At 40.3% G+C, this 16,134-nt stretch overlaps 1 protein-coding gene across 4 annotated transcripts in view; it reads left to right on the top strand.

Moving 5' to 3' along the window:
* TEAD4 (TEA domain transcription factor 4) overlaps positions 1-16,134 on the top strand; it is a 51,069-nt gene that overhangs the window by 24,801 nt on the left and 10,134 nt on the right. For all 4 annotated transcript variants that reach the window (XM_072926293.1, XM_032751171.3, XM_032751172.3 and 1 more), the window contains 7 exons: positions 6,055-6,119; positions 6,725-6,787; positions 10,604-10,738; positions 11,551-11,594; positions 12,151-12,206; positions 12,941-13,071; positions 14,052-14,225. In XM_072926293.1, coding sequence (XP_072782394.1) covers positions 6,055-6,119; positions 6,725-6,787; positions 10,604-10,738; positions 11,551-11,594; positions 12,151-12,206; positions 12,941-13,071; positions 14,052-14,225 — 668 coding nt within the window. The remainder of the gene's footprint in view (positions 1-6,054; positions 6,120-6,724; positions 6,788-10,603; positions 10,739-11,550; positions 11,595-12,150; positions 12,207-12,940; positions 13,072-14,051; positions 14,226-16,134) is intronic.

Below are 16,134 nucleotides of genomic sequence, written 5' to 3'. Positions count from 1 at the left end.
AGTGTTTAGACCAGCTAGTAAATGAGACAACTGAATTTTATGACCTTAGACAGATGAATCACCTGACTGCCATGTGAGGGACTTGACTGGGACATTCTGCACAGCAAATAAAGCTTTGAGTTTATCATTTCAGAAGATGAAGGAGCTCAGAACTTGCACAGTCAAAGATAAAAGCTGGTATTTTGGGGAAGAGCTAATCACTTCAATGTTGTGTTTTCAGGGTTTGGCTGTTTTGATGTTTTTCAGAAATACTGACCTATCCTTTGATTCTTTATGTCAAAATCCCCTTACTGTAGGGAGTGCATGAGCTCAGAGAATCTTTGTGTGGAAGGTTCATCCTGAGAAAATTCCAGCAGGGAATAAATGATCAGAGGAAATTTTCTTCTCCCAGCTGAGTATAAAACTCATTGGTGTGTAAGTCTGCTATGAGAACTCTAACCTGATCATTGAGCACTGAAATTCTGCTCTGCTGGGGTCAAAGATGTCTTCATAGGATGGATCAGTGCCATAAAATGCAATATGGTTTTCCATGGTCATGAGAAATGATCACTGTGCGATGGTCATAGTGATGTATTAAATTCCATTATTGCCTCCTGAGTAGAGGAACCAAACAAAATCTTCTCACCAAGGCTCTGGTGAAAAAACATGGTTTGTGATGAAAAGGAAGTCTTAATAAAGGTAGCATTAAAACTAGATTATATTAGTAAAAGTTGGATGTCTGTGCATCTTGATAACCATCAAAAGGACAAAAATGTGGTTTCTGACAAGTGTAGCCTAGTTCTGGAACAGCTGATGTCCAGGAAGACATTTAGTATAGCTGGGAGGAGGAAGCAGTGAAATGAGAGATGGGAAGTAAGGTTGTGCAGGGAGCTATGGATGGGGCAGACCCCAGTGGCACTTAGTTCTGTATGATCATGCAACCACACTGCTTTTGTCTAAAAAGTGTCTTTCTGATAAGACTTGGTTGGCAGTTAGTTTTACTTTGTATGCACAGAGAAACACTGACAGATGAGGTGTCCTTACCTTCCCTCTTTAATCTAGATTTGTCTGATGCACACAGTTCATTATGTTTATGCTGATTGTAACCACCAGTTAGTTAAATAAGTTCAAGGACATAGTCATGTCCCAGGACATATCACAAAGAGTTTGAAATTAGAGTTGGTATGACTTTCTTGACCTCACTTTTATAAACCTTTTATAAACCTTTCACTGGATAAAGCTGTATATTTGCTTCTCTTATAGAACTACTTATAGGTAGTTGTAAATGTTTGCTTTGGGTACAGAAAGATACTGAATCTGCCAAGAAACATGACACTTCCATGTCATTTCCCACTGAAAGGATTTTGATCATTGAATTCTTTGATCTCACTTTCTTTGGCAACAGGTGTGTGGGGAAGTATAAGTCATAAAAAGATACTGCTTATGAGAGGCAGAAAAATTAATATTCCTTTACTAGCAGAAGGTCAGCACGAAGCTTTGAGGTAGGACTGGAAAATGCTTTCTATGGTGATGGGAATTCCATTCTGTTATCCCTCTTCCTTACAGGAATACACTTCTCTGCAGTTATATTCAAAGGTGCACAGGTGTAGAATGGAGAATCCAAAAGCCTCCTTATTCACTTCTCTTAGCAATTCCTTCCTCCATAACTACTGAATGCAAAATTTTGCAATTTAGTGTAAGACGGAATGGGAGCCAAATTGCTGCCCTTGGAAATTTATCTGTTAAGGATAAGAGGTAAAGAACATAAGGCAGTATCTCTTGACTGCTTTTTTTCATGCCCTGCTTCCCAGGGGAAGGCTCCATGGAGGATAGAGGTGCTGTGCCACAGTTGGAATGTTGGCTGGAGCTCCGTGAAACCCAATGCGCGGTTTTGACAGAGGAGTCACAACTGTTGGCAGGTTCTGGTGACCATGGCAGATCTCAGCAGGAGTTATTCTAAGAACACAACATATGATCAGATTACTGAGGGACACTTTACATGGCTCTAAAAAATGAACCATCTGATGGTTTATGACAGCTCTGCCTGTTTCAGCCAAGTGAGGAGTGCTGGTCTTTGCTGACCCTGCAGCCAGGGTTGTCAAACAAAGAAGGTGCCTTCCAGAGCCTGTGAGCTTTCAAACTTCCAGCCACATAACACCTGCTTACATCTAACTACTGATAAGAAACACAAAAGACATTTAGGACTTGCTTCTCTTGTAGTTTTGATTAATGGTAATTTAATACTGCCTTGCTGCAGTTTATTTGGCTTGGCAATTTACATAGTTCTATATTTAGTAATCCCTGTGATGAATGTCTTTGTAGAGTGATCTGTTTGTTTGTTTGTTGGTGGTTTTTTTGTTTGTTTTTGGTTTCTTTTTTATTTTTTTCCTTTTTTTTTTCTTCTTTTTTTTTGTGATACCAGTGTCTTTATTAGCTTAATATAACCTGTCACTTTTCTGTTTTAACCTTACTGTGAGGACACACTTCTGGAATACGAAGACTGTATGAGAGATATTAGAAAGTGAGAAATTAATTCTAAAACTAGAAATTTTGATGATCCACAATTAGATGCTCAATGTGTAGAGTTTCTTTCTAGAGAATTTCTGTACTGGCATCTAATATCTGCAATTTGTACCACAATTTCCTCTCCCACTAGTCTTTTTTTGGTGAAGTACATGGCCTGAGAGAACTTTGCAATTTTTGCTGCTGCTGTTGTCAAAGACAAACAGTTAAATGCACACTTTTGGAAATACCTCCCAGTTTCCCAGGCTTGACTACAATTTATTGTCTCTCCTCCCTGCTTCCTACTCTGCTTCCCTTCTTTTGTTCTCTCTAACACTCAGTCCCTCTTAATTCCTTTGATGAGGTGCTGGTTGACGCAGGAGATTGGCATCAGTTGTGTAAAGGTTTCTTTCTGCCAGTTCCTGCTTTTTTTTCTTTTGTTTAATTTTGTTTTGTTTCCCCTCTGGTGCTACTTATTTCTAGCTGCTTCTCATTTCTGCATGGGTTTTCAATGGGCTGTAGTCCTTTCAGAGTTTTCTGTGCTCTGGTGTGGGTGCTGCAGTTGCCTCAAAATGTTTTTCTGTCATGGAGCAACTTTTTCCAAGATGACTTTTCCAGCCACATCCCCAGGAATGTCACCTAGCATATGTTACCTTTTCTCAATTTTCATCTTTTTACGTATCTTGCATTTGTAAAAATATTTGTATTTCTCCTGTGCATTCTCATGTCTCCTTTTGTGGTTCCTCTTGTATCTCCTAATGTGTCTCCTGTCCCTATTGCTCTTGCCCTTTCCAAAATACATTCGAGCAAGAGTAGCTTGTGCTCCTCTTGTTGAGGATATGATGGATTGATATTTTCATCCAGTTTGGTAGTGGCTGGAATTGACTGTGACTGGCACAGAGCTGTTCATGGCATCCTCTCATACTGATTACCCCTGCAGCCCCTTACTGCTGCAGCAGAATAATGTTCTGTCAGACTGTTCAGCCTTTGTAATTTCTTTACTTAATTTGACACACTTTACATATGAATTTGCTCCATAAAATTTATTGTAGCTGGTTGAGAATCCATTGAAATTAGTTTTGCAAGGATGACCCATAATTGAACCAGTGTCTGTAGAGTTCCCATGTGTTCAAATTTTCAGTATAGCCTGATATGTGCCCTTTAGAAATTTGCCTGAAATTCTCCACACCACTTCTTCTCAAGGCTAGTTTTTCCTCTCTTTCTCATTAACTCATTCACCTTGCCTCTCTAAGGGTCCTCTTGTTGAAACAAAATTTTTCCTTCTTTCTTTATAAATAATAGAGTTTGAGTGCCTTGTTTTGTTCAGCACATTTCCAATTTCTGATGTGTGTCAAACAGTCCTTCTGAAATTTCTTGCATCGGCATCTGTCTGAGAAGAATCACTTCAGTTGTTTCTTACCTTTCAGCTTGGACCCATGTTTAAACAGATGGAAGCTTTGAGAAGTCATAAATGTTATTGTTGGCACTAGAGGAAGGTGGTGTGGATACGTGTTGCTATAATTGGTCTTGGCTTTGTGAAAATGTTTTACGTGGGTTGGAAGAGCGGCCAGGTGGAAGGTGGCAGATCAGCATCTGCTCCCACCAAACTCTCCTGGGCATGGCACTGTGCTTAAGCAGAAACTGTGGGAACCAAAGAGGTCAGTGTTACATGGCACGGCATGGTGTTTCTGGCACAGACACAGCTCCTAATTTGTGTTTACAGGAGCTGGAGCTGATTTCTCAGCTACAGACCTGCTTCTTCTCCCAGGGGAATAAGGGGAGCTGTTGCAACGACACCATTAGGGAAAGATTAAGGTCTGTGTATGTAAAACACTTTCCCATTCCTGTGTGTGCATTGGTTGTGTTTCATGAACCTGGCCTCACTGCAGTCATGGACATTTGCATTGTTCTATTTCAGAAACAGATGGAATTAAGGGCTTTGCCAGTCCCTCCCTAAAGGGTTGAGTGGTCAATTTCAGCAGTCTTTCCTTGCATACACTGTATTTCAGGGTTGATTGAAATAAGAGTTTAAAATTAAACCAATTTACTGCTTTTTCATGGAAAATTTAACTACTGGAATAGTTAATAGTGATAGTTTAATACTGATTTCACTGCTTGTCTTTTGATGTCTATGATGTCCTAATACACAAGTTTTTTGCCCACAAGCTTTCCACATACAATACTGGGGTTTTACAATTTTCTTATAAATAAACTTCACAAGAACTGTGGCTTTGTTTCCCAGTTCATTCCTGCTTCATTCTGCAAACACTTGCAGCCATATCAAGATGTCTCGCAGCCTTGCAGCTCCTATTCCCAACTTTTTATTGCAGAACTATCCCTATACTACTGTGGTCACCACAAATGTATTATTTTGCAGACCCTGCTCTTTCTCTGTCATGTTTTCTGCTTTGAACCAGCCTAGAGTTCAGATGTGTAACTGCTACCTTTCTGTTTCTGCTCCTAATTCCTCTATCTCCAGAAAGACAATAAAATCTGTGTGACTGCTTAGATGTGATACATTGGGAGCCAGTGTAATAAAACTGGATAGTCTGCCCGAAGGAGCCTGAAAGCACTTGTAATTCACTGTATCATCTCACACTGATAATTTCTGTGTAGCTGTTTCCATGTGCTTCCCCACTGTTGTTTATTTTCTTGGACTTAGTTACACAGAATGACAGGCTCCTCTTCAGATTGTGTAGTCTGGTCCTACTGCTCAAGCAGTGTCCAGTAGGTTGTTACTATCCTGCAAGGATGGAGACTACAGCTTCTCTGGGTAGCCTGTGCCAATGTTTAACCACCCTTAGAGTAAAAAAGATTGAGTTTTTCTGTTTCTCTTTTTTATTTTTTTAATTGCTTTTAGACACAATTTCATGTGTTAATTTGTGTCAGTTGTTTCTTGTTCTATCACCGGGCACTGTTGAGAGGAGGTAGCTCCCTTTTTCCTTTCATGGCCTCCCATCAGGTATTTATTTTATTATTATTGATTAAAAACTGCCCCTATGTCCTCTCCAGACTGAACAGGCCCAGTTCTCTCAGCCTCTCTTCATAATAATAATAATGATTATTATAATCATAATAATTCATAATAATAATTATTACTCTTAATAATTTTTGCTGACTTCTTGCTGGATTTGCTCCAGTGTGTTCACACCTCTATCATGCTGATGAGGCCAGACCTGGACTTGGTTCTCCAGGTTCTCAGCTGTGCTGAGTGGAGATGAAGGATCACTTCTCTCGACCTGTTGGCAACTGGGATATGCCATAAGGGTGCATTGCTGCTTCACTGTCAGCTCATTGTCAACTGGGATCCCATCCATCCGTTCAGCCAGTTTTCACTAGGCCCCTTGCCCAATTATTTAGCCCAAACTTTGTCAGTTTGTCTATGAGGATGTTGTAGGAGACTGCTCCTAAAACTCAGACTTCTACCATGTGCACTAATAAGTTCTTTTCTAAGAAAGGAGTGTGACAGACTCATCTGCTGCTGATCTCTGTAGATAAAAAATGGAATGATCTATCTTTTTCGCTGGGGTCATTGCTTTCTGAACTTGGATTTGCATTATTTCTCTGTTCCAGGCCGAAATGAGTTGATTGCCCGCTATATTAAGCTGAGAACAGGGAAAACACGCACAAGGAAACAGGTAAGTATGCAGTTTTCCTTGGAAGGATTAGCTCCTTTAGACCTCTAGAGATTATGAGGGCCAATGAGAACAAATTTCTTGCTGTTCGCTTGTTGGTAGTTTCCGACTTTGCTGAAAGGAGGTTGTTGTGCTGAGCTGGTTAGTAAGAATGGCAGGAAGAGTCAGTTTATGCATTTTACAGGTTTATAATGCTCCTGTCTGCCAATTATATAGTGACAAATTTTTGTACTGTCAAGTAGTGTGATTTTATTTGCTTGGCCTACTAATGAGTGTTCCAGTGGTTCTCTGCATGAAGATTTCTTGTTCAGCCCAAGCAGCAATGATGATTTTGAAAATACCTGGTGCATGAGATGAAAAAGGAATCTTTGTTATTTGGGAATGAATATCTAGGCTATGCTGGACAAAGCACTGAGCAGCCTAGACCTTAGATAGCCCATCTTTACAGGCCCTTCAACCTATTTCACAGCACTTGAATTATGTTCAGAAAAGTAGCTCCTTGTTACCCCCAAGCCCTCCTACCCCCAACCCTTAATAACTGCCTAATTCTACAAGAGGCTACCAAGTATTCCTCTGGAATGAACATGGAATTTTGTCTTTCAATGCAGGTATCTAGTCACATCCAGGTCCTGGCAAGGCGGAAAGCTAGAGAGATCCAAGCCAAGCTCAAGGTATGATGGATATCCCTTAACATATCACACAAGCCCCCCCAAGTCAGCCATTCCCTCTTTGAATAGCCCTAAAAAAGCCTGAGATTAGTCACTGAACTGTAGTAAGCTGGAGAGGAAAAGGTTCTTCCCAGGAAATGTTGTGCAGACATTCATTATTGTTGAAGCTCTGTGACGTCTGGAGCAATTCTATTTAAAGAATAAAGAAACAATAACTTTTTAATTTTCATGTGTCTTATTTCTACCTCTGGTTTATGCTGTTGTCATTCAAATCTGAAAGGCCCTTAGGCTTAGGAGTGCACAGAGAGCGTTTACCTGAGCAGGAATTGTTTATGGTTACAAATGCTGACCAGTAAGCAGTTGCTGGTGTTGTGGTGGCCTTGGGAAAAGGTGGCATTACAGTTATTAGAGCACCAGCTCCACCTTTCCTAGAGGTGGTGATATGGAGTTGTCCACTGAGAGGAAGCAATAAAACCAGCTGTCATCTTCTCAGGTAAAATGGTGCCAACTGAATAGACTTCGCTCTTTGATTAATTCAGACCTGATTTGAAGAGGCTGGAGCTAATGAGAAAGAGAAAATGGTTGAATACTTGCTTGAGAAGAGCTGTGTTTTCCTTTCCATAGGTAAAGCTCCAAGATCACCCTAATGAATCTCTTGACATTTATTTCCACTCAGATTTGATGTGGGGAAATGGTTTATGTGCTCAGACTGAATTGCCAGAAATGTTGAGAAGGTCAAGTTTGTATGTGACAATTGCAGAAGAGGGTGTCTGTCCCCTGTTAAAATGTGAGCTATCCAGAAAGGGCTTGCTGAGCAGGATGTGAGGTCTGAGCCTTGTTATGTTTCACTGAGACAGCCAGAGAAGGAAGGTGAATGCTGACCTTTCTGTTTGGTATGGCCTTAAGTAATCTGGAAGGAAGAGAGTTTGCTTTCCTGCTTTTCCATGCTTCAGGTGACAATAACTGTGACAGCCCAGCCCTGACTGCTGAGGCATGGATGTTAGCATGTGCTTCCTCTTGGCTGCCTGGGCAGCTCCTCGCTGGGCACCAGGGCAAATGGACTGTCCTGAGTGTGAGCTGTTGGCACTCAGCTGCCCAGTGCTGACGTGCGTGCAGCTCTGTCGCAAGCGGTGATTGCCTCTGAGCCATGGCAGCACCCCCCACATCCCAGCCCCATTTTAGTAAGCTGTGCTGTGTCTTTTATTAGCCTGTTGTGTTTCCAGCTGCTCTGATAAAGAGAAGGAGGCACAAATTACAGCTATCTAATTCAGTGCACCCAGGTAGGGCTGCCTAAGCTCGAAACCCGTGGTGCTGTTAAGTGGTCAATTCAGGTGGAGGCCTGCTGGAGAGGCAAGTCAGAACAAGCAGGAAACAACAACTGCCCAGGGTGTTAAAAGCCTCACTGTTGCTTACATCTGTAACCTTGATTCTGTTCCTTGTGTGTCACAGCTCTGGGGTTGAGCATGATTGAAAAGCCAGTCAGCCGAGCCTGCTTCCACTTAGCTGGCTGGTTTTGTTCTCAGGGAACCAAGGTGTCTCGGGGAGCTCCATGGAGCCATTGGCTGCTGTCCTTTTACACCACCCAGGCCATGCTGTGAGCTCTGCCCAGCTGCCTGCAGAGAGCCCTTCCCCAGGACCAGGCTGTTCTTTCTGCCTGCAGTGGCAGGTCGAGAGCACTGATTCAACTCATTTGCTTCTTTGCTTTTGCTGGCCATTTCCATAGAGAAAGGAAATGAAATCACAGAAACTGCTGCCCTTCCTCCAGGGTCCTGCTGACAGCTGTGTGCTCCCCTATCACTGCTCATTTTCCATAGCAAGTGCACATTTTTGTGTTTTTATCCTAGTGATCAGGGCAGCTACATGATGACTTTTCAGAGTAGTGACTGCAATAATTCCACCTCCACACAAACTGGAGTGTCTTTTTTAAATGTCCACTGTGTCTGTAAAAGATACAGCTGGGAAATAGGGTAAAACTTAAGAAAACTCTGTTCCCAAAAGTCAGTAGTTTTTCCATGCTCTGACTGGCTAATAAATATCATCTGCACTAAGGAAAAAAGTGGGAAATTGTGGTGATGTGATGGTATCATCATCACCATCATAATCACCATCATCATTATTATGTGTTTTAAGAATAATAAAAGAAAATACAAACATTGCAAATGTTTGGTCAAAGTTTCTATCGCTCCTTTTTTCCTTTTTTTTTCTTCTTTTTTCTTTTTATACTGGGAAACACTTGAAGTTAGTATAGAACTGAAACAGAAAGATGTCTTTTCTAAAAACATGCTCTTTCCAGCAGTTTATCAAGCATTTAAACAAAACAAAAATATAGCAGAGGTTAATAGGTAAAATACTTTTCTTCCCTCATTATTTTACTTTTTTTTTGACTTGAAATACCTCCACAAGTAAATGCATCTTCCCCATAAACTGAGGTAGACAAATACAATTTTTCCAGTGAGAAAATAAGGGAAGGAAAAAAATCCTTTTCTGGAATGGCACATGGGAAATAGTCTTTATATATATATTAAGAAAAAAAACAGAAAATAATTATTTCCCTTAAAAAGTGTAGGTTATCCTTCAGTTATTCCCTAAGGCATAATTTAAACTGGATTCTGAAAACATTTCCCATAGCTTTGGAGAATATTAAGAACTTCCTCAACATTTAAAATGCTTCCCTTCCATTCACTTGCATGGTACTGACGGGAGTCACAGATGCTGTAAAAAAGAATAGGTGTAAGTTTTGCCCATTTCTACTGATCACTCCACTTGAATAGTAACATTTATTATTGAAATTTTTGAAGATGCCTCCTCCACTTTTTTTTTTTTTTTTTTGTTAGACAAATTAGGATATTTGGGGTTTGAACTTTAGAGAACCTTAGATAAGTTGGAGAAGTTAGAAAGAATGGAGGCCCAAGGGTGTGAACTTATTGCAGTTCAGTGAATGCACGTGGGAAGTGAGAATTCCTGAAGAAGACAGCGAGGGCTGTTGTACCTCTTTCAGCAGTTTCTTCAAGTCATGAATTAATCTGTGAGTTTTCCGTGGTAATTATAATGACACAGATAAATGTGGAATGTTTGAAAGATTAAGATTAATTGTAGGGGATGTAGGAGGAAAGGCAAAATATAAGTGCTTCTGTTTGCCTATTTAGTCCTGAAAGAAGAAATTAAGAATGCTGTTTGTTTTATATATACTTCAGACTGTGCTGTCATTGCCTGTAGGAATGTGTGTAAAATCTACAGTTCTGTTAAAATACAAAAAGGAGCATCCCTGCATATGTGCCTTGGAGATTATGAAGGTTTCAAGTTTCCCTGAAGATGAGGATAAAATTATAAACTCTACCTAAGACTAATGCAGTCCCAGTTTGAGGTAGTCATTTCTGCCGTGATGATGACGATCTAAAAAGAGACCTTTTCCTCAGAGGTTATTTTATTTTTTTTTTTTTTTGTAATCAAGAATCTTTCCCATTGAATATTCTTACCAATTATTAAAACACAAGTCAGCTAGGGGTGTACGTTCCACAGCAAAGCTTTTCAGCTGTGTGGTTGAAAGCCCTCAGACAGAAAGGATGAATGCTTAGCAGTCTTTAAACCCGCATTTCAGAAAGCATGACTATTCACATTTGAAGCTATAGTAATGAGTCATAGCCTTACAGCTTTAAAGAGTTCTTAGGACAGTTATTGGTGAGTTTGCTACCCAGAATTTCAGAGATGCTTATTCCTGACACACAATCTGATGAGAATTCTGGTTATAGACCATTAGAGCTGGCAAGTAGTTAATCATTATAATAATCCTGTTTTTTCTGTTTCTATTCTTGCTCATAGGATCAGGCAGCAAAAGATAAAGCCATGCAGAGTATGGCTACAATGTCATCTGCCCAGATTATCTCTGCAACTGCCTTCCATAGTAAAATGGCCTTGCCTGGTCTCCCACGACCAGCCTACCCTGCTGTTTCTGGGGTGAGTGGATCAGTGCCTTGGTGGAACTTTGAGAAGACACTTGACTATTTGAAAGGATGTTGGGACCTGCTCAGGAAAATCCTGAGAACTGAGACAGTTCAGGCCAGGCACAGGGCCAAAAGGCATTGTGTCTGTCATGTGGCTTCGACAGTTTTGTCCAATTCTTTACTCACACTGACGTAAAACAATAGAGTTTTACTATGTATATTTTTTTGATGATACAAGGGAGAGAACACTCAGTTCCTTTGGATTTTTGTATCACTTTCTTAGTCCAGCATCTTTTTGGAATAAATCTGTTTAGGCCATCCTGACCCTTTTTCAAGTTTGTATTTCCCAGTCTTATTCTCAGCATTTTGATCAGATGGCCCTTACATAAAATCCTTGATAGAGAAGGGCCTGTCAGCATCCCTGTACCTATGAGATGGGCTTAGTGAGCATTTGCTGAGTATTGATTTCTGCCAAAATAACTCCCGTGGAACTTTCCTGGGGAAAATGGTCCTTCCAAGAGAGTGAGCATCACAAAAGCTTTGGAGACAGAGCACAAGGTGCATGCATAATTTTTAACATTAAAGATCACTTTTGGGTCAGTTTTTTTGTATATCATTACTAGTAGTGTATAGAATTAAAAAAAAAAAAAAAAGACCAGTCAGTATCTCCACAAGAATGAAACCAGGAATGTAAAAAGAAGAGAACTCATTCACATCTTTAAAGGTCTGTGATCTTGCAGTTTGTTTATTCAGAAAAGAGCAAGCCTTCCTTTTCATCTCTGTCCTAAGAGTGGTGACTTCTACCTATGTATTGTTCTCTTGCAGTTTTGGCAAGGACCATTGCCAGGCCAGGCTGGATCTTCCCAAGAGTAAGTATTCCTTCATGTGAGCATCCAAAGTAGGTGCTTCTGCTACTTTTTCTGCTGCCTGAGGAACATCATTAGCTATTACAAGATTTGTGAAATGCAAAGACCTTAATTTTTCTTACGGTAGTGTTAAAATGGAGCTGAGCTCTCCTGAAACCTGTGTTTACTTGTGGATGTTGAATGTGTCTGAATTTGGGCCTGAAAGTCTGAGTGGCATCCAGCCCAGATCTATATCCACTTGCATAGATATAAAACTACTTGTAGTTGAAAGGAAAGGATAAATAAATGGGCACCAGTGTGTTAAGAGACTTGTAGGGATCTCAGAAAAACAAATCTGGAGGGAGGGCCTGCTGAACACCTGCTGAAATCTTAATCTGTCCAGTCCTGGCCTCTTACTGCTTTCTGAGTCTTCGCCCATGGCCCTTCTCTTGCCCACACAGAAAGATAAGTTTCAAAAGACACTCATGCCACTTTCTCCCTGAGGAGCAAACAGTCAGTGAAGAATATTTTTTGTTTGGTTGGGTTTTTATTAACCACCTCTCTTTGTGTACTTCTGCAGCGTGAAACCTTTTTCTCAACAACCTTACGCTGTACAGCCTCCGCTTCCAATACCAGGTAGGTAAGGAAATGTACTTCCTTCCTGTGAAATTGTATTCCAAGTTCAAAAACAGCCAGCACTCTAAAAATCTTGAAAGTTAATTTAAAAAAACAAAACCTATTGAAACATTTCAAAGAGCCAAAACCAATTTTTATATTATTTCCTTTTATTACCTGTTCTCATCCTTTTATTGAAAGAGCTGAAGCGTGTAAATTTTGTCTTCTTCCTGTTTTATATTGGTTGTGTTGGGGTTTTTTCTTCTTGGCTCAGCAGAGAATAAAAGTTTACGTATCTCTACTGGTCTTCCACCATGCTTCATAATCTAGAACGCTGTTCTTTGTCATAACATGATTGTGTTCCTAATTTCTCATTAAGTGGAATAACAAATGTCTTTTCAGCTTCCCCATTTTGAGAGATTAATGGTGACACCTCATTCTGATACTAAACAGTTCATTTCACTGCTCATTTAGGGGTCTGTCTAAGTCCTCTTAAAATTGCTGAACATGTTTTCTCTGGTATCAAATCCAGGTAGTTTGTCTCTTATATCATGACCCTGGGCAGTGCTGTCTTAGCAGAGGGAGACTGGCAAGGCATTTAGAGCACAGGTAGACTGAGGACCTTGTGAATGATATTTTTGCATGATGAATGAAGCCATAAGACAACTATGAGTCAGCTTTGACAGTAGGTGTTCTGCTGGAAAGCCATTGCCATTTTTTTCTGAATTATTGTTATATAAATCCTGTGTGCTTAGGGTTTGAATCTCCTACTGGCCTCTCACCTTCCCCATCAGCACCAGCTTGGCAAGGACGAAGGGTTGCTAGCTCCAAACTTTGGATGTTAGAGTTCTCTGCATTCTTGGAACAACAACAAGACCAAGACACAGTAAGAAACACACCTTGCTTCCACCCCTCATTAATTTTGCATCTTCGGACAGCTCCTGTTCATCATGGATGTATTATACTACTCTATGTGTATGGAATTACTTGCTTCGTTGCTCTTCAGAGAATAGAAAGGCATCTTTGGGAAACACCAGATGTCCTCCTCTTAGAGGATAAGCAGTGATAGAACCAGGTCTGTGCAATGTGCTTCTGGCTTCCATGTCCAGGGTCATGGGCATTCAAACACCAGAGCCCAAGGCACTGAGGTCATAAGCCCCTGCCAGGCTATTCTGGCTGTCCTGTCCATCCTTGTAAGATAGACTCAAATACAGAACCCAAAATCAGAAGTTGTTAAAATCACATAAATCCATGTATTTCTCTGGTGTGCTTAAAATTGGAGAACTTAAAATTGGAGAACTTAAAATTGGTGGTAACTGTGATGAATTTGCATCAGTTTTGTGTTTCCACAGTGCCACCTATGAAATTGAAGTAGTAAGATTTGCCTCTCTCACTAAACCTTTTGATTCTGCATCTTGAGATGTGCTCTGGTGATGGGCTGAGATAGGAAAGTCCAGAAAAGATAGTATTATTTGCCTGGTATTTACCTGCTGTGGGATTTCAGGCTCTTCATAAGACAGGAGCATCAATGTTTGACTGAATGATCTGTCACAGGTAACACTCTGTGTTTCAGGTTATTTCAGACTATATGGCAGCAGCACGAGGCAATGATTTAGGAGTGAATATAGGAAGTAAAAAATATCCAACAGTGTTTCAGAGAAGGAAGAAGCATGAATGTACTGACAGGAAGGAAAGAACAGCATGAACTCATATTAGCAGAGATATTTCGATTGATTTCTTCTGCTGTTTTAGAAAATGCTATCTTCATTGACTTCCAGTTGTCTTCTTTGAAGGACAATGGATGTTCAGTATGTACTGAATGATACTGAACTATTTTCTTATCCCATATTTTTCCTCTTTTTGCAGTATAACAAACACCTGTTTGTGCACATTGGGCAGTCAAGCCCCAGCTACAATGACCCCTACCTCGAGGCAGTGGATATCCGGCAGATCTATGACAAGTTCCCTGAGAAGAAAGGGGGCCTGAAGGAGCTCTTTGAAAGGGGGCCAGCTAATGCCTTCTTCCTTGTCAAATTCTGGGTAAGAGAAGGGCTCTTTGTAGGGTACCCATTTGCTATGAAGTTTGTCACTTTTAAAGCTGTGACCTCCCTGGCTGTTAGAAAACTGCTGCATCCCAACAAATTTTTCCCCATGTAGGCAACTTAATACAGCCACAACTGTCACTTTTCTTGACACCACAAGATCTTTCCTTGACCCCACAAGGCACACTTTCTGGCCTGCAGCAAGATGTATCTTTCACATTGTCCATCTGTAGAATTGTTCTTGACTACTACTGTCTGCAGAATTGCTAATGGTGACTTGGACTCTCTAGAATTTTTATTCGTGTATAAGTAAAGAATTCAGAGGGAATTATTCTCTGTATACTCTTATGTATTCTCTTCTCTCAGTGTTGTGTAACTCCTCAGCCAGAAGCAATACTTTTCCATCTCTTCTCCTGTCTTTGTAGCTGCATTTTGTGTTATCCAAGTACTAATAATTTACAGATGCGTACTAACTGCTGGCAGAGCAAAAGATAAGAGAAAAATATAATGAAATTGAATTATGCTGATAATATATTACTGAAATGACTTCTGGTAAATTGGTAGAAATCAGCCTGGCAAAAGCTTACTCACTCAATTTGGATTTTTGTGATTTAACTGAAATTAGTAAAAACTGTGCCATTGTGCTTCAAGGTACAAACAAAATAGCTTTGGTGATTGATATTATCATAAGAATTATGAAATTAAAAATAATAGTAGCTCAGGGCAGTTGTGCAGTAGATTGCTGAGGGAATGTGTAATGGGATTTGGAGCCTTTCACCTTGAGTTTACCACATCATTCAACCTCAAGTCAGAGTGAGATGATGAAAAATGAGCTTTTATATTTCATTCCCTTTATACAAAGTGGCACTAGAGAGCCTCCTCTGACTGGTGCTTTCAGAAGGAAGAGTTAAGTACCTTGAGATGCAACTTCCCAGCTGTCACAAGCCTAGCCTTTCCAGAAATGAGTTGGAGAATGTTGGCCAGGAGTCGTCTTCTCAAGTGCCTGCCTAGAGTGTTGGTTGCTGATGATTTCTGGGGACACATAATTTTTTTTACCTGCAGTCTCTGTGCTGCTGAGCTGGGCCCTTCATGGGATTAGCTCCTGGCAAAGTACAACAAAGCCTGCCTGAGGTGTTCAAGACAAAAGGTGGAAGATAAGCTCTGTTCTGGCTGGGAGAGAAAACAGCACCTGGCTGAGAAGCTTATCCTTTGACAGGGCACCCTTTGAAAGGTATTGATTGCCTTTTGTGCTTTGGAAGTTTCAAGAACCAAAAGGAACAGCTTAGAGGTAGATGTAACATAGAGAGAATGAAACACTTTGAACTCTGTGACTTGAAGAGAGAGAGAAATTATGAAATTGTGATATGATGCGACTGTGATTTTATTTATTAAAATTGACAGTGTGATTTTCTGCTTTTGTGGTTCAGTTTGAGGATTGTGATAACTTGGTTTTTAATATCAGAAGTATAAATGTGGCCTAGCACCATATCACACCAACCTCTGTCAGGGTTTTGAAAGATTTAGATGGTGGCATGTCATCAAATTGGGTTTTTTTCTGTTCCCACATGAGATGTCTGGTGTTCAGAGGGTATCAGCTCACTTGAGTTTGGCTTAATTAAAAAGATGTGGCATAGGATTCGAAACAGCTTTACTCCAATGTGTGCACAATGTTGTGGGGCTCTGCAGCTCTATACTTATGAGGACAGAAATATTTCTGGTCTTGGCTTAATATTTTGACTGTTTGATACTTTTTTTGGTACCCTTGCATCGTTGAATCCCATCTGGAGTTAACATCAGGTTTGATTGGTGGCAATATTACAGCATGATTAAACCTAAAAAAGGAAGAAAACTAGATTTCAGTAGAAATTTTCATATCCCTCTGCATTTTCTTACTTTTGTAGCAGAGT

The sequence above is a fragment of the Taeniopygia guttata genome, chromosome 1 (assembly GCF_048771995.1).
Source record: "Taeniopygia guttata chromosome 1, bTaeGut7.mat, whole genome shotgun sequence".
In the NCBI taxonomy this organism is placed as follows: domain Eukaryota; kingdom Metazoa; phylum Chordata; class Aves; order Passeriformes; family Estrildidae; genus Taeniopygia; species Taeniopygia guttata.
Note: the sequence above shows the minus strand (reverse complement) of the source record. Positions and strands in the feature narration are given on the sequence as shown.